The sequence below is a fragment of the Xiphophorus couchianus genome, chromosome 10, assembly GCF_001444195.1.
Source record: "Xiphophorus couchianus chromosome 10, X_couchianus-1.0, whole genome shotgun sequence".
Classification (NCBI taxonomy): Eukaryota; Metazoa; Chordata; class Actinopteri; order Cyprinodontiformes; family Poeciliidae; genus Xiphophorus; species Xiphophorus couchianus.
In genome coordinates this window covers 6,624,562-6,649,583 of record NC_040237.1, presented here as the reverse complement: position 1 = coordinate 6,649,583, position 25,022 = coordinate 6,624,562, and the positions used below count along the sequence as shown (strand labels likewise).

The 25,022-nt window shown below is 37.9% G+C and overlaps 4 protein-coding genes across 7 annotated transcripts; 1 reads left to right on the top strand and 3 right to left on the bottom strand.

Annotated features, from left to right (window-relative positions):
• Positions 1 to 3,688: 3,688 nt before the first annotated feature.
• On the bottom strand, positions 3,689 to 9,316 carry mmp21 (matrix metallopeptidase 21). Its single transcript, XM_028029519.1, has 7 exons — positions 8,956 to 9,316; positions 7,766 to 8,615; positions 6,574 to 6,713; positions 6,351 to 6,492; positions 5,958 to 6,215; positions 5,702 to 5,874; positions 3,689 to 5,175 (listed from the first exon to the last, which is right to left on the bottom strand). Exons 1-7 carry the CDS (start codon positions 9,100 to 9,102, stop codon positions 4,870 to 4,872), a joined length of 2,016 nt encoding a protein of 671 aa, XP_027885320.1. The 5' UTR covers positions 9,103 to 9,316; the 3' UTR covers positions 3,689 to 4,869.
• A 95-nt stretch (positions 9,317 to 9,411) lies between these two features.
• uros (uroporphyrinogen III synthase) lies at positions 9,412 to 13,658 on the bottom strand. Of its 4 annotated transcripts, none has more exons than XM_028029516.1 (10): positions 13,454 to 13,658; positions 12,883 to 12,946; positions 12,712 to 12,795; positions 12,361 to 12,457; positions 12,169 to 12,243; positions 10,901 to 10,975; positions 10,725 to 10,808; positions 10,510 to 10,595; positions 10,327 to 10,425; positions 9,412 to 9,771 (listed from the first exon to the last, which is right to left on the bottom strand). In XM_028029516.1, the coding sequence occupies exons 2-10, from the start codon at positions 12,943 to 12,945 to the stop codon at positions 9,649 to 9,651; spliced, it is 786 nt and encodes a 261-aa protein (XP_027885317.1). In that variant the 5' UTR covers position 12,946; positions 13,454 to 13,658; the 3' UTR covers positions 9,412 to 9,648. The 4 variants fall into 4 exon arrangements, with proteins under 4 accessions (XP_027885317.1, XP_027885316.1, XP_027885318.1 ...); XM_028029515.1 differs by having other exon boundaries at positions 12,883 to 12,968; positions 13,454 to 13,633; XM_028029517.1 differs by lacking the exon at positions 13,454 to 13,658 and adding an exon at positions 13,409 to 13,427.
• A 236-nt stretch (positions 13,659 to 13,894) lies between these two features.
• On the top strand, positions 13,895 to 16,950 carry bccip (BRCA2 and CDKN1A interacting protein). The gene is made up of 7 exons (XM_028029514.1): positions 13,895 to 14,174; positions 14,434 to 14,508; positions 14,587 to 14,667; positions 14,754 to 14,840; positions 15,245 to 15,432; positions 15,528 to 15,696; positions 16,493 to 16,950. The coding sequence occupies exons 1-7, from the start codon at positions 14,043 to 14,045 to the stop codon at positions 16,661 to 16,663; spliced, it is 903 nt and encodes a 300-aa protein (XP_027885315.1). The 5' UTR covers positions 13,895 to 14,042; the 3' UTR covers positions 16,664 to 16,950.
• Positions 16,784 to 24,711, bottom strand: dhx32a (DEAH (Asp-Glu-Ala-His) box polypeptide 32a). Its single transcript, XM_028029513.1, has 11 exons — positions 23,277 to 24,711; positions 22,063 to 22,256; positions 20,942 to 21,314; positions 20,599 to 20,838; positions 20,417 to 20,510; positions 20,175 to 20,324; positions 19,219 to 19,410; positions 19,002 to 19,142; positions 18,493 to 18,683; positions 18,222 to 18,409; positions 16,784 to 17,494 (listed from the first exon to the last, which is right to left on the bottom strand). Exons 1-11 carry the CDS (start codon positions 23,529 to 23,531, stop codon positions 17,305 to 17,307), a joined length of 2,208 nt encoding a protein of 735 aa, XP_027885314.1. The 5' UTR covers positions 23,532 to 24,711; the 3' UTR covers positions 16,784 to 17,304.
• Positions 24,712 to 25,022: the final 311 nt, after the last annotated feature.

Genomic DNA, 25,022 nt, shown 5'->3' with positions numbered 1-25,022 from the left:
CCCAGCTGTGACATATCTTCAAAAGTTCCTACAACTCTGTCAGTGCAACTAAAATCTAACAGTAAAATAGTCCTTCTGAAGTTGTTTTATGGGAAACTTCAAGACAGCTTATAAGCATTTGATGCTCTGATCCAATCAGTCTGAATCGCTCTACTTTTTCTTCTCTTTTTTTTTGAGAAACGTTGCCATGGTACAATTGTCTCCTGTCATTTTTCTCCCTGTGCTGGAAAACGAAGGCGGCAAGCTGGGGCAGCCTCTTGTGTGTAGCCATGCGTGGGACAGCCTTCATCCTTACCATCTCCTCACCCCCTTTGACCTGCAGTTGCCACTCAGACCGACAGAGTCAGAAAAGCCCTTGTTTTGTTTCTAAAACTCCCCCCAGAGCTGAAGGTCGAGGTTCAGCTTGCAGCGGGTGGGAGAGATTCCTCTGTTCCACATGGAGGCAAATTAGCTGGCTTTTACAGCGCAGACAAACATTTCCTCCTACACATCCACACTATTTGTTTATCAGGTATTGTAGTCAATAAGAGCTACATTATGCATGAGGCTACACAATGCTTAATTACACTTGCATGATTTGGATTCCTCATTCAAATTGGGTTGTTTGATATGTGGACAATTCCTAAGAGAAAACATGTAATTACTGCACTATTTCCATTTGGAATGGAAGACCCTGCTCGCTTGTATAAGTAATGATTGGATTTAATGTCAAACAAACTCGCTCTGTCATTCATTTAGAAACCAGCTTTTAATGCAGACTTCGGCAGTTTCTTCTTCTTGGTGTAATGACAGCATAAAAGCCTAGGTTGTGAATTTCATAGCCTACTTTTCTGCCACATAACGCATTCTTAACGAGGACCACTTGGTTGGAAACCATTTGATGATGAAGCTTTTGAAAGAATGATTTGAATTTGAAAGTAAGGCAAGTTGTGAAGCCCTTGCTAAAGGTTTTTTCTGCTTCAATCCAAACTTTTGGATTTATGAGCACAAGGACAACCAAAATGTTTGAATGGGTGAAACAGGATGGATGGATGAAAAAATACATGCATGAAAGGGTGGATGGTAGACATGTATAGTATTAAGTTGTGTACTTTACCAAGTCAGATGTGACGAAGCTCTATTTAAGTTGTTTTGAACCACTGTAAGCAAGCCAGAGTAATCACACCTTTTACAGTAGTCCTCAGAATAACTTTCAACTCAAAATCGGCTTTCCAGGAAAGTTAGAATTTTAATGCAGACTTTGGCTTATTACCGTGTGGAATAAATGCTTATCCGTGCTCTACTTTGGGAAATTTTGGCAGTAACCACAAAATCCTTTTCAAAGAGACTGAAACTTAAGCAAACGGCATGTGGCGATTCGGGTAAATGTATGAATGTACCCACTCCACTTCTTGTTGACATTAGCTTTTCAATGCTACATCTCTGACAGATGGAGAATAAGATGTGATCCATGTCTCCAGTACATAGTGTGAATCCTATTTTTTCCTTGTTCCACTCTTGAAATAAAAAATAAATATAAACTGAACAGCAGGAACCTTAAGTAGTAAATAAAGTGTGTTGATGCTGCCCTCTACTGGTGTTGCTGCAGCAAACCTTTGTGAATTTTTGGAAGAATTCAGATACAAATATGTAAATAATAATGTTTTCCACACTTGGTTGTATAACATACTGTGGACATCAGTTTTCAACTGTGGCCATAGACTTTTAATTGGATTATGTCTGGACCAGTTTACAAATGCCCCTTGATCTACTCCGTTCCATTTGTAAACTGGCTGTATGTTTAGAGTTGATGTGCAGCTAGCACATTGGGTCTGTTGGCTGCCTTTTAGATGAATGCTCTCCTTTCCCAGCCTGTAATTTTAGGGGAATGAACATGTCTCAGTAGGTTTGCATTTATGTAATTCTCTTCTATTTTCAGATGATGAATTCAACAGGTGCAGTTGTCCAAAGGTTGGGATACTGTTTTATAACCTAACCATTCTTTAAACTTCCCAAATTTCATGATGTGTTCCTTGGTCTTTGTGATGTTTGTTCGGTATTGTTCTTTAAAAAACATTGTAAACGAACAGCTACATTTTTACTTAGGTGACTTGATTCTTTCTTTGCTTGCACTGACTTTTATTAGCATACTGACAATCCATGCATCCTTGTCCTTCAACTTTCCAATAGGGATTACTTTGAGTTGATCTTTCATTAAAGGTTTCAAGCCTGTCTTTGTGCCCAGTGCCCCTCAACTTTTGGCTGTGCATTTTCTTCAAATAATGAAGTACTTAGCAGGATCCTGTAGAACCTGGCTGCCTGCTGAGGAGGCAATTACATAATCTGATCCAGGTGCACTTCACCAGTTATGCTTCTAATTGTTAAAAGACATCAGGCTATCCTGAACTGAAGTTTGAGATCCCTGGTCAAATATGTAAAATCCTAATAAAACAAGAAATTAATTTAAAAAATAGTTTGTGGTCTTAACATGTAAATGGTCAAAAGAGCATGAACACTTTGCAAGACACCGCATACAGTTTTATAATTGGATAAACATCTAGATTTAGTCTGTTTTCTGTGTCCACTTCAAAGTTATTTAAACAAAAAAAGGTAAATTTTTGCCTATGCCAATATTACAATGTACTTAAACATTGTGATAACCTAACTCACAATGTTTGAGAATATGAACAAGATGAACACTGCAATTTTAAACTACATTAAAAAGAAAACCTTTAGTTTGGAAAGAAAAGCAGACTGTTTAACTTCCCAGTCTGAATCTGAACATTCATTTTCATGCCGCTAATGCTCCCTCTTTAAACTGTGAGCAGAAAAATTATCTCTTGACATCTCCCTCTCCCGTAACTGCACTTACCATGACATTTTATTCCTTTAGCTTGTAATTGATTTCTCCTTCAGTTCATTAAATTGCCCACAGAGCACCTGCAGCACAAAGCTAGTTAGCAGAAGCCCAGCAGGAGCTTAATCCCTTAAAAAGAGGTGAATTAATGAGTGTTCGAGTAATGCATTGATTAAATAATCAGTGCCTTTGTTTCTTTGCATGAATACTGTAATATTCAACAGTGTTAAGCACTAAGAAGAGCACATTTTTCAATATTTTTCATCAATACAGATCTCAATGTAATATCCTTTGGCTGATTGTGAATGCTTAATCTTCTCCATCAAGGAGGTTATTAAAGGAAGACATCCCAGGAGTGTTACTGTCCATCATATTCAAAAAGCTTATTGCAGCGGTTTCATTACATCCAGGCCATGTTCAATAGCTGCTCAAGAAAAGAAAAAAGATTTTTAGGTAGCTTTGTTTTGATACACATGATAGAGTCAAACAGTAAAAATTTACTTTCATCATTATGAGGAAGTTTAGTTTCCAGTGTTTGCAAGTTGATGGAATAAATGCTAAAACACAGGAATCTGATTATATATTAGCAAAACTGCAGAACTTGAGGTACTGAGGTGATGGAAAGCACCTTGACATATCTGCATTAATTAAATGTTGTAAGATAAGTTAAAAATAGTTTAAAGTTGCATCCAATTTAATTTCCTCAGGAAAATGTGGTTGCCATTTTCATTCTTTTGGTCTAAACATCACCTATTGAGTATTTATCCCAAGGTGACCATCCTGGGCTGCTGTTCAGGACAAAGTCTCACGCAAACACCATGTTCAGGTTAGTAAAGGACCCAACCACAGAGATTGATAACGGCATAAACAGCATTCTTTTAATGATAAACAACAAACTACTCTGTAGATTTACAGTCAGATCCAAGGAACCTAGAAGGACATCAAGATATGACAGAAGGATCCAGTGATAAACAATGAACATTCAGGAGCTTAAATACTGAGGAGTGTGATTGTTGACAAGAGGCAGGTGGGTGATTACTAACGGTGCAGCTGGGAGAGAAGGCAAACATGTAGACTGAAGGAAGAAGAACAATTAACACTAGAGCTCAACAAAGACTCAAAGAAACAAGTCAGAGGGCCAACACTGATCCAAGAACACAAAATCCAAATCCACAAAGAACAAAAAGCAAAAATAAACTACATACAAAGGAATGAATTTGTATGCCAAGACCTTTTGAACAACTATAAATAAAAGGGATTGAACAGAATAAGGCAAGACTTAAAGAGATATAAAGAAACAAAACAATCAAACTACTAACACCCCAGGTTCATGACAGAGAGCTCACCACCTGAAAAGACAGGATTCATCCTGATTATGTTGCGTATTAACATGTAGCTTCACCTAACCTGGTAGTTACAATAGAAAAGGCATCTAAAGTCCCTTCAAATCTCTCATATTTCTCACAGTCACTAAAATAAATTAAAAAACTTTACAGAAAAAATTAGCCCCAAACAAAAACTGGGACTAATTACCAAGCTGTTTACTTGCTGAAGGGGAATCACTAATTAACAACCAAATGTTTACTTCATGTCTTCTGTGTTCCTACTGAAAAATACATTATTCTTATGTAATGAAAAAAAAAGTTTGATCTTTAATTTCTTTTGGAAAAAGGCTCATAAATATTGAAGGCAACAACTTTGACCAGCTTTGCTTCAAATCGCTTAAAATAAAACTCAAAAGAATAAGTAAATACGCTACACATTTATTCAGGTCAACACTCTAGACATTTGAACTAATGGCATCTTTTGTAAATCTATCTGCATCTCTAATGAATAAAAGAGAAGCTAACAGCAGCTGTTCTATACATTTCAGCACACTTGTGTGAAAACATGCCAACAGAGTTGTTTTTGTCTTTTTGAAAAGATTACACAGCCGACATCACACACACAAAAAAATAACATCCCTGAAGGTAAAGCAGCAGAATACATCTGTAAACATGAGTGGTGTGTTTTATCTCTGCTGCAGCCCCCCATCAGCGGCTTACTTTGAGCGAGGTGAGATGAACGTCGCAGATGTCGAACCACTGCTGATCCACCTCCTTGTGTGGCATCAAGCCATTTCGCGGCAGAAAGGGCCGGCGCCAGCGTTCGAGGCTGCCCACCACTCGCCAGAAGCGCGTACCCTTGAGTAGAAAGAGGGCATTGTGGGAGTAGGAGAAGTAGGCAGCGTCGATGCTGCCATCTGGATGGTCTCCGCTCTCCACTGGAGGAAAAACATCTCGGATGTGTTTGGGGAAGCCACTCGCCAAGCTGTTTGTTTCCACGCTGAATGCATACACCTGTTCAGACGGAGAGTTAAATCATTTCGCAAACAGAGATCTGACTAATTACAAATAACAGAGAAAGTGTAGGACTTTTTTCTGCTTGAATACGTTCCCAAAGGACGCTAAAAAAAACAATTAGCCTGTGCTCTTTACAAGATATGATTTTCCGTTCTAACTACCAGCTGTTGTATTGTTAAAGATTTAAATGATTGGGTGATGTCATTTAATAATCTGTTCTCCCCTTGCTTTGACTTTTACTGCCAAGGTTAAATAATTAAACTGCACTTAGTTATCTGCATATATGCACATGCTTCATTCAGTTTCCTGTTGAGCAAAGAGGTTTAGCGCAGATGTGGCATGTTTGTTTAGAACATATTTTTCAGTAGGCTTAAATTTTAATGTATTTTATGAAACAGACCAGCAATAAATTATACTTAATTTATTGAATTAATTTCTTTCTACTGAAAGAAATTAGTATAATAAGTGAGACACACATTTTTACTTAGACTCACTCAAATAAATCCAAGAATATGTTTCTTACTTGAGTTCTTCTGAAGAAGTAGATGCGGGAGTCTCTCCTGTCATAAAAGGCTGAGTCAATAGGACTGGGAATCCCTGGGAAGCCCTCAGAAATTAGCCTCGGATACCGGCGACCCTCAGAGTCGTGTCTAAACACCCGGTCGTTCTCATTATCGTATCTCCAGAACTGCAGACCTTCGACAGTGACAGGCTGTCACACAAACTTCCCTCAAATGTGTCACTTTTAGAAAACAGTGGAAATGAAATACTTTCTCTACCTCTAAAGAAATAAACAGCCTCTCTTTTTGTGGACCACACGTGTACGTATGCATCTACTCCATCACTGGGAATCCCATGCCAGCCAATTTGCAGTGCGACTGGGTCCCCGTATCGTGTCCTGTTGTTTCTGTTCTCGTACAGCCAGTACCAGCCATCTCTCATGAAGTATGTGTTGAAGCGGATCCTTATGTCCCCGTAGGGCGTCTTCTCTTTCCTGATCCAGTCAAACACAGTGCTGAACCGGCCTTTACAGCCACCTGGGGTCAAACGTGAAGAGAAATAGGCAGCAATTACAAGAATAATCTCATATAATTATTATATATCTCTATCCCAAGCTGAATCTCTTGGGAATTTTAGTTGAGTGTGTCCAAGAAGTGTTAATATTAGAGCACCATATAGATGCTGAATAGCTTTCCTGTCCATCCAGTCCATCTCAAAGCTGGATTCATAAGGCAGATAGCTGGGCTGCATTATGGATCCAGGCCTGTAGATATGAGGCAGCCCCAAAACATGGCCGATCTCATGAACTGCTACCTAAGAGAAAGAATATGAAGGGGGCAGTCAGTCACCTTCTTGATTTTCCAGTAATTGGCTATAGTCAGCATGCTTACTTACTTTAAGGAGGCTTATACCAGTGTGAGAACTGGGACCAGTGAAATGCTCATCATCATCAAAATGGATATCTCCCAGGAACCACGCGTGGGCAAATTCCTGACCAGTGCCATCAAACTTTTGATTACATCCCAGATGTCTTCCTGTGAAGAAGGGAAATGTGAAGAAAAAGATAAAGAAAAGTCAAAATGAATCTTATTTTTTTAATTGCAATTACTACACATTTTTTAGACTTAGATTTGTTAGTTTTATCTACAGTTTACATAAGATTCCAGACTTTCCAGTAAGCTTTTACTCTTTATCATTTCTATAAATTATACAATAATCCAAAAACTAAAAAATGATTTTCAAAAACTAAAACATGATTTTCAATTAGGCAAGAGCTATTTGATTAATTCGTGTCAACTTTGTCAGCATTATTTTAAAATCTGCAGTAGTTAATTTGACTGAATTATTCTACAATAAACAAAAGGATTTTTAAAATACAATTTCTAATCTGTAAAAACCACTATCACAAAAAAAACCCCAACAACCTGTTTTATCACTGACAAAATCTAAAGTACATTGTGGCAATTTAAAGACAAAGAATTGATTCCTTTAAGTATTTATTAATGTAAAATAATACATTTATTTCCCAGAAATTCTTTTTTTTTCATCCTCAGTTTACCTATTTTCATACTCGTTTACTGATAAAGCATATTCTAGACTTGACAAATACTTTTTGCTGTGAGCATATCTGCAAGTCCTTTGGTTTTTTCACATCTACAGACTGAAACACTTGCCAAACAGCTGAAGTTAATCAGTTTGGATAAAGACCATCTCAGCGTTTTAAAATCTTGCCACTCGGTTAGATTTAGGTCTGGACTTTGAATGAGTCATCCTAACACGTAAATATGCTTTGATGTGAACTATTTTCTTGCAGCAGAGTATATTTTCACATCACCTTTTGCATATTGGCTAGAAACATCCATTTTGGTTTCATCTGACCGGAAAATGTTTTTAGCCTTCCCTACATTTCTCAATTATCTGCTACTTTAAGTTAGTCACAATTTTGATTAAATACATTTAAATTTGTGGCTGTAAAACACTCTTGCTCAAAAGTTCACTACAGAGTGACGGACATTACTAAAACCCAGTAAATTATACACAATACATTATGACAAAGTGAGTATATGACATACTGACTAATGCCCACCTGTGCCAAAGCCCAGCTTGATATCAACATCTTCCAATGGTGACCAGGTATCTTCAACAAATTCCAGTGGAGACACCTCACTCCACATTCTGAAGGCCAACCTGAAGATGTATCTCTGCTCATCAATGGTCAGCTGGCTGCTGTAACCTTCTCCAATTAACCGCCACCTCAGAACATCCTTAGAAAACGCCATGTACCCAGATTCTGTCAAATCCCGTTTTCGCCTTTTTTTTGACATGAGATCAGCAAGGTGAAGCTTTCCGTTCTGCAAAGGTTGACTCTGGCTTGAGGTCCAGCTGCTGTTTCCGGTTGGATTACCCAAACTATTGTTTTTGTGTGTATCATTTGAAATGGTCAGGAGGCTTTCTGTATCGTTAAAATTTAATATGTCATCTTCAGAAGAGTTTGACGAGCTGCCAATTATGCTGTTTTCTGTGTTGTTACTGTCAATCTCATTGAAAGTTTCATTCCAACTGTTTTCCAACTCCAAGTCACCGATGCTCTCGGTTACAACGTGGGGATTTGGGACTATCTCCTTGTCAGGAACCCCACACCTTGGTTTGTTCATCGCATCCTTGGTGGCATCATCAAACACTCCTGTAACAGGCAGTCCAGACACCATTTGAAACTCCTTAAGGGCTGAAACAAATGCTTGACTCTCAGATTCACTTTTGTGGACCTCGCCATAACTAGTTTCAGGTATGTCCCTTGAAAGAGGCACTGAGGTTCCCTCTTGGATTGCCGTTTGAAAGTCATCCAAGAAGTCATCACTGAAGGAAATGTCAGTTTGTTTCATCTGGATCTCCTCCTGCTGGGGTGGTTTGATAAATCCATACCTAGAAAGAAATAACTAAAAGGATATCCACAAGACAATTATTGTAAAAATACTATGGAGCATATTGAGATCCTCCTGCTGAAATTTTTTCCAATTATTTTTTGTTGTCCGGAGCCATTTAAATATCAAACCAAGAAGTGTTTTCACAATTCTAAGGCTGCGACTTTTGCTACTTGTAATTTTTATATGGAAAGAGCCCTTAAGTATGTTAATATTGGCATATCACCAATGTTAGCGTAATACACGTACCATGAGCACATCAGCAAATTTCACTAAGGTTAGCTTACATGTTTTTTTCTACTTAAGTTTCATTAAATAGTCAGTATAACTGGAAAAATAAAATTTCAATAATTACCTCCGCTTCATATTCATCTGTTATGACAGGAGCTCGGTGAGATTTAGGAATATGCATGTCGGAATGATCCCGGTTGTGGAAAAGTTTCTCACCATGATTTGGGTTTGTCAGAAAAACTAAAAGCATCAGCTGGATAACAGTCAGCATCGTGTTTCCAGTTGACTCTTTGACCTTTGTGGAGGAACTAAGTAGTCCAAGCACAGAGCAGCACTGCTTTATAAGCAAGTCCTGAGTTTCTACACACCCACTTTTAGCCACTTTCCTTAGTTGTGTGTGAAAAGTAAACTTCTCCTCAGTGAATACAACTGGATGTGTTATTCATGCTCCAATTGTTTAGATAAACATTCACTAACCTGTGGACTGGGTTACGATCTCACTTTCATGTGAACAACAAACGATGTAAAGAACCTTTGTCACCATCACCTGTTTTCAACAAAACACAGTTTGCCATTTGGATTTTTAATCACATTAATCAAGCTTTATTTGAAAAACTAATCTTACACTAACAGGTTTGAAATAAAATAAAGTTCCTTGACCTTCATGACACAAACATTTTTTCAGTGCAAATTTTAAGTCCAGCAATGGTGACATGAGCAGCAAAATACTAAACATGATTTGACATTTTTATATAATGTTGAACCAGACAGACAACAGATAGATTGGTCGGATTAAAGAGTAGATGCCTCAGGATGATCACTGTAGAGCCGTGGCTATTGCTGCTGCCAAATGCTCTGCCGTTGGCTTTTCAGCTGTGCAGCTCACACAAAGGCCTTCTGCTGTCATAGCATCTTGTGTAGTCGCCCCGATGGCGGCAAACTACAGACAAATTGAGTCAGACACAAATATTTGGATTCAGGCATGTATTTGTATTCAGCAATCCTTAATCAATACTTTATAAAATCACATTTTGCAAGGCATTTGAGAAATGTCTCTACTTGTTTTGCAAATCTAGAGTTTTATTTAGAACCACAGGACTACATTTCTTATGATAAAAGAGATATTTAAAATGAACTAAAACAGATAATACATGTGGGCATTTATACTGGGACATACAACATTCAGGTGAACTCTCTTGATACTAGAATAAAAGGGGCTGAATACAAATGCGCACCCCACTTCTTATTTGAAAATACACTTTTACTTTAAAATTTTGCACGACTTTGTGTTGGCATGTCACATAAAATTCTAATAAACAACGCTGTGGTGGAAATGTGGCAATATGTGAAAAAGCATAGAAGACTTCCGCAAGCAAGTAATTATGAATATAAGAAGTAAGTATGAGTGTAGTATTTTCTGACTTGGAATCCTTTAGAAAAAAAGAACCAGTGAACAATTCATATCTTCTTGTGAGCAATTATAAAGAATCTATACCTTTATTTCATTGAGTTGTTCACCCGACAGCCTTCGCACTACTTCCAGGCAAAACTTCACCCCGGATGGACTGAAGAAAGCTATACTTGCTGGAGTTCCCTGTGAGTAGATAAGTAAGTTACTATTTATAATATATCAAACAGCTTTTTTTAACTTGAAAATACAGAAGAAGTTTGGTTTCACCTGCTCTGTGAAGTAGTTTTTCAGATTTTTCTCAAGATCTGGATGTTCAGCCGTTTGATAGACAGTCAGAGTCTCTAAGGGAACTCCTGGAAACAAAGAAATAAATCCCCACAGTGACAAAGGTACTGCAGTTATTATCTCATTAATTAGCATAACCCCAGAGGGCATTTATGGACTTAAGTTTTAATTGTCTATAAATAGAAGAAAATGCTTACCATTTTCCCTTAAAGCCATGGGCAAGACTTCTCTTTTAATTGAGCCACAGGGGAAAAAAAGCGGTGGGATATTGGTGTCCTCTCCTAAGACAGAAAGAAGAATCACGTCATAATGCTTAATAGAAATTTTAAATTTGCCTAATAAGTGTGAGAGAACAGTACAGATCACGTCATACTTTCAATAATAAGACGTGATAGGACATCAGCTGTCCCTGTGTCCTCTCCCAGGGGCTTCAGACCCAGACTTTGAACTGCACAGAGCAAAGCGCAAACAGAACAAAGATTAACACAAACCTTATGCTGATCATCTTCTTTATGTCGAGTTTTCATGTAACAATTTTTTTGATAATAGAATGATTGTGTTAAAATACTGATTTATGTCTGTTTATCTGTCATGTTTTGCATTGCTTATAAGTTAAATCAAACAATTTGACTAATGTGTGCCCTTTAGCAATATGCTTACAGCTGTACAAGTAGACATTATTTTTGCAAACATTGAAATGACACAAAATCATATTTTGACGGACGTCACAAGCAGTATTATATAATAAAAATTTGTCTCCTCCAGAGCAAAAATATCACTTGAAAACCTTCAAACAGTCTGCAAGGATACTTAGCAGGCCCGCTTGAGAGATCATGAGAAGAGTTTGTGAAAAAATTAGAAAGAGGTAAGGAATAAGTGAAGACGTTGTGCTGATTTGTACACAATCTCCAGCCAAAGTATTTAGCCAATTTAGGCATGTTAAAACCAACCAACAAAAAAAATTAAGATATATTTTATAGGGATTTTATATCACACACCAACACAAAGTAGTTTAAAATTGTGGAGTCAAAGTAAAATCAGGCTTAGTTTTCAAATGTCACAAAAAAATCCCAATAAAATATTCAAGTTTTATATTGTTATGAGACACAATGTGGAAACTACTACTATTGCAAGACACAGTGAATTGAATTGAGAATATTCTGATCAGCTGTAAGACAGTGCTACATCTCAATCCACATGTTTAGCTGAACACGCAAAACACCTGCAGCTTCACACAAGTAACCACAAATTATAAAACAGTAAAAATTTAATTTCAAGCAAACAAGGATAAAACGTTCCATTTTACATATTACTGCAAAAATAAAAACGGTGTATGTGTCAAAGAAAGTAAATTCAGTCTTTTTAAAGATAGACAATGGAGAAGTTAAGCAAACATTGGGAAGTTTTCCACCTGCTTGTTATCTGAAGACCAAATTGGGCTTCTGTACGTCACAGCAATCTGTCACTTGTGTCTAACAACTGGCTGATCGTACTCAAACCTCTTCACACATGTCTGCAAGCACCAGGTGTGTGTCACACTCAGATATAAATAGTTTATAAGGTACACTATCCACTAGGAATGTTTAGGAACATTCCTAAACAATTTTCTTGAGCACAAGAAAATTGTGCTCAACAACTTACCTAATGCTCCAGTTGCCTTCCCGACCACATATATGGATTTTGAGTTCCACTTGTCTTTTATGGATTTGTTCCATTCTGGATAAAGAAGACATGTTTTAACCAATCATAATGTAAAATTTAACTTTCAGAAAAGCACAACACAAATATCTCCTAATGCTTAAAGCATGTGCTTATTTTATGGGATAAATTCACCTTCTCTCCTTCCTCCCATGTCTAAGCACATCTTCACAGCCTCCACTGCTCTGGGACTGGTAAAGATCAGGCCACTGTGTTTCTCTGGCTGGAAAAGCTAACAAAAGCAATACATTCTATTTTAAAAACCTGTTAAAACCCATGTTTCTTTTATGAATTTATGATAAAGCTTATTTCTAACATAGTAATCATATTCAAGATTGCATTTTCAGTGTGGGATTATGCTGATACAGCATAAGCACAGATTACAATTTCTAAATTGTTTAACACTTTTGTTCCAGGGGTTGGAAACATCAATGTATTCCTGTGTATGCATGATGGAGATGTTTATTCCTTTGTAATGAAACATACCTTATCAGAAAAGGTGTTTAATGAGACAAACTTAAAAGACAACACAGGGATGAGTGCTGCTTTGTGTCCATGCGATTCCAATTCCTTTAGATGCAGAAAATGACACATAAAAACCATTTCATCAATCACATTAGTACTGTTTCTTCTGGATTTGGATAAGTGTGCTTCTACCTTCAAGTAGGGATCAGGTCCAGATTCCTCATCTCTCGGCTCTTTAAGTAATAATACACGCATCCTGTCAAAGAAACACTAAATAACTAAGAATGCGAAAAAAGTAAGATTTTAAGTTCTTTTGTTGAAAGGGCAACGGAATACAGAAACTCAAAGTTGAAAAACGACTACTGACAGTGGGTGTGGAGGCTCTTATAACTCAGTCACTCCCTAAAACTGTCACATACTGATAACGCTACTGACTCACCCTTAATGTGCTGGTTAGCAATAGCAAGTACTGGCAATATTCACTAACAGCAAACAGAAATTACAAAGTACTATAAAGTTAAACACACAGTGATATTTTTGGAATACGCTGAGTGTTCTGCAGCCTGTTTGTTATTGTTTACAATTGGTGAGAAATTGGCTATAGCTAAGAGAATATACTGCAAGCTATTAGTTATTCCAGATGCTACATAGCAATTAAGTTTTTAGCATCTAAAGCGCTAAGATGATATTCATACCGAATAGTTAAAAATAGACAAACCAGAAAAGGTTTCGTCTTTTTGATTAAAATCAAGATATAACGTACCTTCAGCTATCCATACAGACGTTTTCATGTATGGTCAGGAATGGGTGTTCAAGATGACGTATTGCAATTTTTTAATGTAAATGATGTATGCAAAAGCAGTTCAAACACCAGATGAAAAAATTGTTACCGTGCGTTAAATACGTTTATGTTTTTCCCGGTATAGATGGTTTTGTTAGCGTCTAAACGGTGATTTCCCCGGTTAGGGAAAATAGTTACTTCCATTTCCTGCTTGCAGTCAAGCCGACATTGCGGCTCCCCTGTTCAGCAGAGAGCGACAACCCTTTGTACGTTTAGAGCCAAAATGGCGGCCTCAGTGCTTTAGCTTCTGCATCGCTCTTGCTGAACCGCAGATGCCGAAGAGCATAGAAGCTGAGTACAAGAGCTACGAGTTTGTTTCGCACGTCGACCTGCTGCCATATTGCAAGTGGCACTTTTAAGAAAAACACGTAAAAAAACAAAAACTACGGATGCGAGAGTTGACGTATCCTTTTGTAGGGATCATAGCGGCTTCTACTTTTCTATTTCTATATCCTGAACTTTAACCCTTTCCCCGCCCACCTAAAAATAAACGTGTTTCACGTTTACAAGCATGGCTTCTTCGGCTAAGAGGAGAGCAGTTGGCTTGGGTGAAAATCCCGAAGAAAGTGAGAACAGCTCGGATGAGAACCCCGAGGATGATGACGAATCTGCGGAGGATGTCAGCGATGAAGAAATTAATGAGGTGAAACAACAAATAACTCATTAAGTACCTAAATGGCCTCCTTAGCCTGTTAGCTGAAATCTTCCGTTTATTTACGAGGTCTGCACAAGAACCTTATTTAACTTTTTACTTTTTGTTGCTTTGCTATCCGGTAGTTTAGCGAAATTTGCTTCACACGCTTACGTTTGTGTGTTTACTTCGTAGATTAAACACGTGAGCTTTTGGCTATTACCTGATGCTGTCGGTCTGTAATTTTCATATTTTCCACTTTTTGTTTCAGGAGGTTTTGGTGGATTTTGAGGCACACGCTATTTCATCCAATGATTTCAACGGCGTTAAGAAGCTGTTAAAGCAGGTAAGAAACCGTAAACTTATGTGAAAAATAAGTTCAAAGGACTGTTATTGATGTTGCTTCTGCTATCATTGGCCACAGCTCTTCCTGAAGGCTCATGTAGACGTATCAGAGATGACTGACATTATTATCCAGCAGAATCACGTTGGAAGTGTCATCAAGGTGGGTCTATCATTACATTACATGCTTTTTAATCTGACTTGCTTTGCCTTGCTTTCTGTTAACTTTGTCCCTTCGTTTGGCTGCAGCAAGCTGAAGTGCCAGAGGACAGTGATGACGATGATCCAGATGAAGTGTTTGGGTTCATCAGTATGCTCAACCTGACAGAGAGAAAGGTAACATTGCAGACATATACAACCCTGAGTGATTGTCCGGTGCTAAAATCAATCATTCATCTGTGCAACAATCCAGTCATGCATCCTTCGTCTGTACATGCACGTGTTGTTTAGCCAATCAGTTTTATTTTCTGTCAAATAATCACCCAACAAATGAAACCAACCATTCAGTCGAATCATCCATCCGATTCTCTGCTCTCTTTTCTTTCATATTTCCCACCATATTTAAAGTGTGATCTGTGTAGAAATATTGTCTATTAATCATCTTCATTTATGCTTTAAATGGGTTTTAAATTTGTGTAATTTGTGTGGGAAAGATGCAAATTGGGAATTAAAAATGGTTTGAAATCTTTAAATGTAAGGGATAATCATTATTATTATATGTATATATATTTTTTTTGTAGGGTGTGCAGTGTGTGGAGGATGTCAAGGAGCTGATAGTGGGCCAGTGTGAGAAGAATGCTCCTCACAGCGTAACAGAACAGCTCGAGAAGATCTTCAGCGACACAAGCAAACCTGTGGGTCTGCTGCTGAGCGAGCGCTTCATCAACGTACCTCCACAAATTGCCCTTCCTCTCCATAAACAGCTACAGTGGGTCCTCAGTTTTACTTCTCATCACTTCCTGGCTCAAATAATTTACATCGGCTAATCCGGGATGTTGAAAGAAAATTGACTTTGACTTTCAGGGAAGAAATGGCAGAAGCCCAGAGGACAAACAAACCCAGCGGGAGGTGTCACTACTGCCTGATGATCAGCAAGACCTGCAAAGAGGCAACCAAGAGCATCCCTGCCAGAGGAGAAGCTCCAAAAGAGGAGTACATGTTTGTCAATGCAGAGGAGGAATTCTTTCATGAGGTACAGTCAAAAATCATACAAGCTGTGGAAGATTTAAACCAGATTGGATCTACAGATCCCGATAAATCAGAAATAATTAGTTCATTTTAGTAGTTTTATTCAAAATGTGAAAGTAGAATAGATTGCAGAGTGACATGATATATTTGAACTGTTTATTCCTGTTAGATTATAACTCACAGCTGATGAAAACCAAAAATGCAGTTTGTCATTAAATGTAAGTAGGAGCAAAAAGGCAAATGTTACTGCCTACATTAGTGTGGGGAAGAAGGTAGACTTGTTAGGATAAGCCATAAAAGGTCATTGCTAAATAAGGTTGTTCAAAGAGTGCTGCATCTAAGGTTAATGGAAAGTTGAGTGGAAGGACAAAGTGTGGTGGAAGGTGCACAAGTAACATGGACAGGTGCAGCTTTGACATAATTGTGTAGCAAAACCTCATTCATGTGTTGGAGGGAGATTCTGAAGGTGTAGACTGGAGTCGATGCTCCAAGAGCCACCACGTCCTCCAGGATGTGGAAGCCATATTTCCTCTTTCGTGTCATAGCCAGGCAAAGAAGGACCAAGAATGAACTATTGCTCAGTGATCCATGGATGTACTTCTCAGACTGTGTATTAAAATGGTTTTTTATTGGGCTTACGTAAGATTTTCATTTGTGAGAAACAGATCTTGGGTTTTCATGAGCTGTAAATCATAAAAGAATTAAACCCCCCAAAATATTTTACTGAATTACCAAATCTTTAAATAAAATCCAAATTCATCGACTCTGCCTTCAGCTGATTCTTAGCTTTTGTTTTACAGCAAGCCATCATAAAGTTCCACTACTCAGTCCAAGAGGATGCAGATTCCTGTCTAAGTGGCAGGTGGTCGTTTGACGACGTTCCCATGAAGCCTTTCAGGACGGTGATGGTGATACCTATGGACAGAATGCCTGCTGTAATGGAAAAACTAAAGGAATTCCTGACTGTGTGAGCCAAGACTCAGACAATCTGGAGATTATGCAAAAAGGCTGTTTAAAACTTCAGCTACTATTGGTGGCTTCCTTATTCTAAAAAGAGCTTTTGTGGCTAAATAAGTACAAGGGATCAGAAATTAAAAGACTGTTTAATTTGTCTGAATAAATATACTGTACAATAACTTTTAAGACTACACATAACTTGTAATTAAGTCAAATGAAGTAAATGTATCCTTTTCATATTGAAATCCTGTTTTGTCCACTTCAACAGTTTTTAACAAAGCTTCTTGATTACATCTTGCAAGAAAAAACCCTCTGAAATATTAAGAGCTCATTCTTGTCTTTCCGTTTCAATTTTTGCTGATCTAGACAAAAATATAACGGCTTATGAATCTGAAATAACTTTTGGGATACTTAGTTGTTTTACACAGAGTTCTCTGGGATATATCTTGGGAAAAGTAACAAATCTACATACTGGAACTTATTACTGATACAGTTTTCAATATGTCGGCTCTTTGGTATTCCATGAAGTGTTTACAAAAGCCTTCAGGCTACAAACAACCCCTGTAGATTCTGCTACAAATGTTTTACTTGTGTAAAATATTTATACACAAGTATATGGGTTACAGTTTTAAAACTGCAACCCGTATGCTTCAGCTCACTGAATCAAACATTTGTCAGTTTGTGTTCCAGCTGCACAGCTTATGTCAGTGTCACTGTTTCTGTTTGTGGTTTCTTTCTTTGTGCAACGTCTGGATTCCTCAGAGTCCAACATGTCTTGCAGTATGTCTTTGCTTTCACTAGGGGGCAGATTGTAGAAGAAGTACATCGGTGCCATTTCATTGAACCTAAAACACAAAATCAAATTAAAAATATACATTACAAAAAATGGAGTTCATATAAAAGAGCACAAAGAAAAAAATCTGTAGGTATTTTAAGATAAATATATTTTTTTATAATGCAAACACGAGCAATTATAAGGGTCCCTACACTGTCTTAAATAGTTTGAATTTAACTAAGTCATATCCAGGTATGAATAATTAAGGAAATGTTTATCCTACAAGTTTCTATAGAACAAGTCCGAAAATGTTAAATAAATGTATTGGTTTTCTTAATAATATTTATTTCAAGTACTTTAGAAAATCTTTGACTTAAACAGTTCACCCAACAGTGTTTTGATCTTGACTTTTTGAGTAAATGAGCAATTAAAAAACAACTTCAAAACAGCTATTTTACTTCCTTTTTCAGTCTCTATACGACTTCAAATTTAGAATGAACAGGAATTTCAATTATTCAACTACCAAAAACTTATTTTTAGGATTTTTAAAGAAATAAAATAAAACTTTGCTTCCAAGAATCTGCATTTATTCTATGAGAGTGATTCAAAACTGGGCTGCAATATTTGTTCAACAAACAAGCACTTGTGCCTATCTATGTTCATACAACTTCTTAACAAGCACGTTCAAGGTAAATGTCTTGTGCTCAAACGCCCAAGTTAGAAAATTGCAACAAAAAAAAAAGTGTCAGAACCCTTACTTATAACTCATATGTACATGTCTACTGAACTAAACTTACACTTGAGGGGAAATCTCCGACACTGTTCTCAGGCTGTTTTCAGCCAGGGCGTATTCGTTGAAGACAACCCATTCTGGTAGTCCGAGTTTGTGTGACTGAACTCCGTAGCCAGAGAACGGGTGCAACTGGGCCACATGGTTGTTCGTCAGAATGAGATAATTCCCCGATCCATCCACATCTCGAGCAATCTCCGCAAATGAAAAGAAAAATATAAAAATGAATAAAGCTGAGGAGTACAAAGAAATAACACTGATATGCTTTTATTTCTTACCTGCATGAAGAATCCAGCCAGCAGGGCTCTTTTTATGTCTTTAGTGTTTGTCTTGGTTCCAAAGGCCGGTTCAGAAATGGGAAGCTCAATTCGGTTCAGGGTGCTAGTCAGCTCTGATCTGATAGTGTCAGCGATGTTCAGAGCGGAATGATCCAGAAAATAATCTTGGCACCAAGTTTTTACATTCAAGTCTAAAACGATTTTAAAAAAAGAATTGAGTACACAACATTCAGATAACTGACCTTTATTTTTCCCACTTTGCTTAAAAAAAGAAAAACAAAAAAAAAAACTTGTGTTTTTCATTAGCTGAAATCATTAAAATATGATTAAATATTTAATATATAGACACATCCCTCTATAAAGGTATTATATAATAACCTTCAGTTTTTTTTAAGTGAGTTACCAACATTTTTCCAAACTTTTCATAATTTCAGTCAAATTGGGTTGTTTTAAAATTTACTGCATCAAATTTAGAAATGGAACTCTATACTCAAAGCAGTCCAACTTACATTGATCTTTTTGTTTTTGTTTGAAGGCATTGTAGATATTTATGAGTGTGAAGTGATCGCCCTCAGGATGTTGGAACTTTCTCTGACACTTGAATGCCTCTTGGGTCATGCTGCCAGCTGGCTGCAGGAAGCAGCTTGGTGCTGAAACACAAAGACAGACAGAAGCTCCTAAAATGAATCAAAACTTTTTCAGGCTGAACATGTGGATTATGCATACCCGACAGCATGGCTGCGATTGTCAGCATCTCACTAACGCAGTCAAACTCGCAGGACGCTAACAGAGCTTTTGCCATCTGAGGATCCAGGGGGATTTCAGACATGATGATGCCAATTTCAGACAAGTTCCCATCATCATCTAAAGCTGCAAGGTAGTCCAGCTCCTCCAAGGCCTGCATGAGACCTTCTGGATCTGTCACAAAAGACACAAACATAAAAAATACATATTTTATTTCTATTAAAAAAAGTTTTTTTTAGGGCAACTTCACAGATCTTATATATGCAGATATTTGGAACCATGTCACGGTAAAATACAGTAATATGTGTGTCAGTCACAGTGTGTTGATCCTCTAATGAAACATTTTTTGGGGCGCTGTCCCAGTTAAATATCTTACCTGCATACTCCTGTTAGTTTGGGACAATAACCAGCTGGTTGTTTTCCTTTGTGTACCACACATCCTCCTCAGATGTCCAACACAGGACATTACTCTATAGTGTAAATCTATTATGCCAAAGTGAAATTGGTGATATGTTATTAATCTTACATTAGTTTGGCATAGTCTAACAAGTGGGTATGTCTAAGAACTATTGATTCAGATTTGAAATGGTACATGTTGCGGTGTTGGCATCATTACAGTACACGTTAGGTTATTTGGCCTTTACCTCCATTTTACTTGATTTTGGTGCTGCACTAAACTAGATATATTGCATAACTGTTAATGTACTGGTCTCATTGTATCTGTTCTGTTCACACTGGGAATTGGGGCAAAACGCAGACAATAGTTGGTTGCTGAGCTCTCGACTCAGCTAAACCATGGGTGGATGAACCCAAACAGATACCCAGAACAAATTCTACTGTGCTCTTTTAGGAAAATAGGAAAAGGCTATTTGTGAGAATCAGTTACTTAGAGATATAAATGTTACACATAATTTATTCAGATTGGTAGGATGCTTTACCTGGTCTTTCCATAAAGTGACACTGCCCAAGACCAGCTATCTCCATTCTCTTTAGGTAGAGGACAGTTGGTGTAATGTTACAGTCCAAGATCTGTGGGTAGATTTCGGCTGTGGGTAGACTCGCTTCAGGATACAGTCGGAAACATTTACCTAATAAAAGCAAAGCACATTTTGATAAAAATGTGAATTCATACAACAGAAGAACTTTAGCTTGACTACAGAATTTAAGCTGGAAGATCCACCTGCTGATGAACACAGGTGTTTGCGCACATCTGCTTGACACTGACTGATGGGTTGAAGCACCTCAGAGAAAGCTCTTGCTCTTGGATTGTAAATCTTCAGAAAAAGATTGACAAATATAGAGTGTACCATCAGCACTATAATTATTCATTATTGAAATCTCTTGAAGAAGTAATGCTTTTACCATTTTTTTCTGGACACCTGTGTCAATTACAAAGTTGACTGATTGCCCAGCCAACCACACAGCCTCCTGTTTAGGGGCCAAAAGAAAAACCCTCTTGGAGTTTGTGGTGCCTGCTTGTTCGATCAGTAAAGGTGAGGACCCTTGCTGGCTTGGGCACAAAACGATTGGTGTGATTTGGTCCAGTCCCTCTTCCAGTCTGGGGCTCTCACTCTGAATGATACTCCAAGCTCTGCAGACATCCTTTTAGAAACATTTACATTCAACCCTTGTTAAAACAGATTTTAAGCACCAACTTTTGGTTGAACAAACAGCTCTTGGCTTAACATAAAAAGCACCATCTTACCTCCTCTGATGCCAAAAACACAATGACATTTCCAATCTCTTTGGTAAGGTGGATCTCCTGAAGCAATGCAAGTGCAAGGTAAAAATAGTCTTTGTTGTTCATTTTGGTATACACCACCTCAGGAGAACCAGAGATCTCTAGTTTGATGAGTGGGACGCTTCCGTAGTGACCCAGGAGCCTGTCCACCACAGCGGACATGGTGAGGACCACCACCTTGAGCTCAGGCCTCTGCAGGAGGACGTTCTTGAGGAGACCCAGCAGGATGTCTGTGCTGACTGTCCTTTCATGGGCCTGGTCTATAATAATTACTCCGTATTGTTCCAGAAAAGGGTCCGACATCATTTCTCTCAGCAACATGTCATCAGTGCAATATCTGAAAGATTAAAGATTGACAGTTTTTGTTTTTCTTTTCTTTCCATTGCTGTTTTTACAATGGTCATGACTTCAGACGTTAAAACTTGGATGAATGGGGTCTCAAAATACAAATGTTGACACACCTGGCTGACGAATTAAACATATATTATCACTACATTTAAATGTTGTCCATTAAAGTGGATGTTAAGTCTCATCTTAAACTGGTTTAAAGAAAAGTTGCTTTTTCTGCAGAAATAAAGATTTTGTTAATCTTAAATTTTGACACGCAGTTTTAATACTCTGTGTGTTTCCCTTGATTTTTGTGATTCTGTTTGTTCACTTATGTTCTCTAACAAACCTCTGACTCCTTCATAAAACTGCTGGATCAATGCAGATCCAGCATTGATCAATGCGTAATTTGCTTTGTGTCATATTACACACAAGACAAGATCAACAAAATCAACATGTCCTCCTGTCGAGGACAAGTTGATTTTATTCAGGCATGTTAGAGAAAAGGGGGATAAATACAAACATATGCTACAGTTTCTAAATTTGACTTTGAAAAAAATAATTTTGAAAACTTTGCCTTCTAACACTTTATGTTGTTCTACCACATGGAGTGCCGTTGACATGAATGAGGTTTTTGACTGTAACATGACTAAATGTGAAGAAGCGGATACTTTTGCAACAACATTGCAAAATATTGCACCAAGTTGTTATACTAATGCTGTTTGTTGGGAAACTAAACACCATAAACATCAACAAACCTGAGTACAGTGTCAGAGGAGGAACGGGTCTCCAGAGGGATGGTGTAGCCCACCTCATGACCGATGTTCACATCCATTTCATCTGCTACGTGCAGAGCAAGATCCACAGCTTGCCTTTTGTTAGTCTGTGTACACACAACCACGCCATGCTGAAACTGGGCGGACAGGCAGAACTCTGCACACCATTGAGGAATCTGAAAGGAGATGTTCAGCAAAAATAAGTTCACACCATAAACATTGCAGTGTTTCCAATCATATCACTTCATTTTTTGAAGTATAGAGCATGCTTTGAGGATTACATTAAGAGCTCTTGCATGAGCTAAACAAATAATGGCAGAAGATCCGATAGCATTATTGTTCATGATGCGAAATTGCTTCGGCAGCATGTGGCGGCTCTAGCGGATTGGGGCTTAGCAGCAGGAGGTCCCCCCCAACAAGGCAGCTGAAATTCTTTGTACAGAGTGACAAGCCAGCAGGCAGGAAGCAGATTGGGCAGGCTCTCTGTGACAACAACATCTGCTGAGCTGGGCAGATTTTGCTAACAAAAACAAGGGAAGTTGAAGCTTTATGATGGTATCAAATCACGGGGAAAAGAAATACTCTTTTCTAACCAATTTGGATCGAGCATCTGGCAACCCTGTGAAGGTGCACACAGAATTATACTGGGGGGAAAAAAACAGGCATACTGGGTTATGAATGTTCTCCTGGACAACATTATGAAGAACATCCATTAACTTAGCCTTTATAAACCCCCTTTCAGCAGCTTAAGATGTAAATTTTATGGAAACGTACCTGGAAAATATATATTTTATTCTAACTATCAAAATCATCTTGGAATACCAACATTTTCGATGAATGCTCCACTTGGAAGTTGTCAGTATCAATTCATTATTGCCGCAGTAGAAAAATATGCCTTGCGGCCAAATGAAAACCATTTGTCTATTTCTAATTGCCCCCTTTGTTAAACCACGAATGAACTGAACCACCATATTTTGTTTTGTTTATGTCCAAGACACATTACTGCCAGACCAGAAGAATAAGAAAATCGCTTAACAAGAACCCGTCTACACCGTGAAGCAGGTTAAAGTGCCCTTTAAAATAAAGGGGTAAAACAATAGAGCCCCAATCTAAAGAGATTCAAGAATATGATATATGATATGAGAAACAAAGTCACTGATATCTGTCAGTGTCTTTTTAAAGGTAAAACGCCTTACCTGCGTACTGCTGCCAGTTTGTGCTACTCCAGACACAATAACCAGCTGGTTGTTTTCTAGGGCATCTTCAAACTTACTCCTGACCTTCCACACTGGAAGAGCCTTTCTCTTTTCCAGTAACTCGTAGTACCGAGAGGAAAAGGGCAGCCCATCGAACTGGTTTAATTCCAGATCATCTCCAAAACCAAATGACGAACTTTCTTCCCAGCTCTCCGAGAAAATATCTGCTTCTATGGAGATGCTTTCAATCGACATGACACAGAAATAGTTCTCCGCAAAATAAACTTTTTAGGACGAAGGGGTCCAACAATGGTTCCAGCTGTGCTGAAATTGTGCTGGTGAAGTTGCTCGCAGGGCAACTTGTTGACGGCCTGTCCGCACCGGTGAGCAATTTGGTCCCAACGTGACATCACACGTGCGCTTCATGCTGACCACTGAAAGTTATCTCAGCTTGGGTCCGTGTCATAATCTCTCCCACATCACTCACACGTGGAAGGTAGAGAATGTACCTCGAGGTCGAGGATGTTCCCACCAATGACTGTCTGGGTTTCCAAACCTGTGAAATAATAACAAACCTGTTGAGCTTCAGACGTACTTTTGTAAATTTTGCAGATTTGCCACGTGGGGGAGCTATTCAGTCAATATTTTTTCTATAGGCAAATCACAACGAATAAATAAAAGTATCATACATTTATTTCTTTGAATTCACCCATATCGAACAGAAAAACTCTGTTTTCTTTCTTCCAAAAGACCAATAAAAATATTTTTAATACAGAAACCTTATGCTATGCAATCGTGAGGAAGAATGCCGACTTGAAAGCCATCCAGAGGTCACCGACAAACTCCACCAGAAAAGTAAGCAGCAGGATATAGCAAAAATAACTAGCTGTTTACTGATGGCTGTGGCCAGCTTCTTAATGGAAAGTTAAGTGGAAGAAAAAAGTGAGGTATAAAATGGTACCCAAATAACACAACTGAGAAGAATGTAAAGTCCTTGATAATTTAGGGATTGTAGATATCACAAGGTGTGGCAATTGTCACAATCCTTGTGTTAAGCCAGTCCTAAACCAGAGACATTGTAAGAAAGAAAATAAGAAAATAAAATGATCTTGACGGTTCTAAGTAGATTCTGTTTAGTACTTACTCTTCAGCCGATGATCGAGGCATTGATGCTTTGAACGAGTACAGGATACATACAGTATATCACAGACTATATGGACATGCTTTCAGTAGACTGATATTTCAGTTAAATTTTTTATTGGTTTTATTTAACATTGAAATTTAATAATAAACTGGATTTAAGGTTTAATGTATGATCTTGGATAATTCTATGGATTTCCAGACACAACTTTCTAGACTTCTCAGGTCTTTACCTTCCTTTCATTAAATCAGAAAAGCTTCACCATGAAATTATTTCATATAGCATGGCTGGTTTTAATTAAAAAACCTGGAAAAATGAGATAGAAAGGAAGGAAGGAAGGAAAGACAGAAAGAAAAGAAAAAATAAGAAATTCATAAGAAAGAAATTAGGAAAGGAAAAAAAAGGGATGAGGAAGAAGAAAACTAAGAACCACGAGGAAGGAAGGATGGGAGTAAAGCCAACTATGAGACAATGGAATAGGCAATAAGCTTGTATTTTACCACACTTATTCTGATCAGGACTATACTGAAATCAAATTCCAGACTTTCCAGACTGTGTATGAACCCGGCTTTATGCTCTTAACATTCTTATGACTCCAGTCCTAA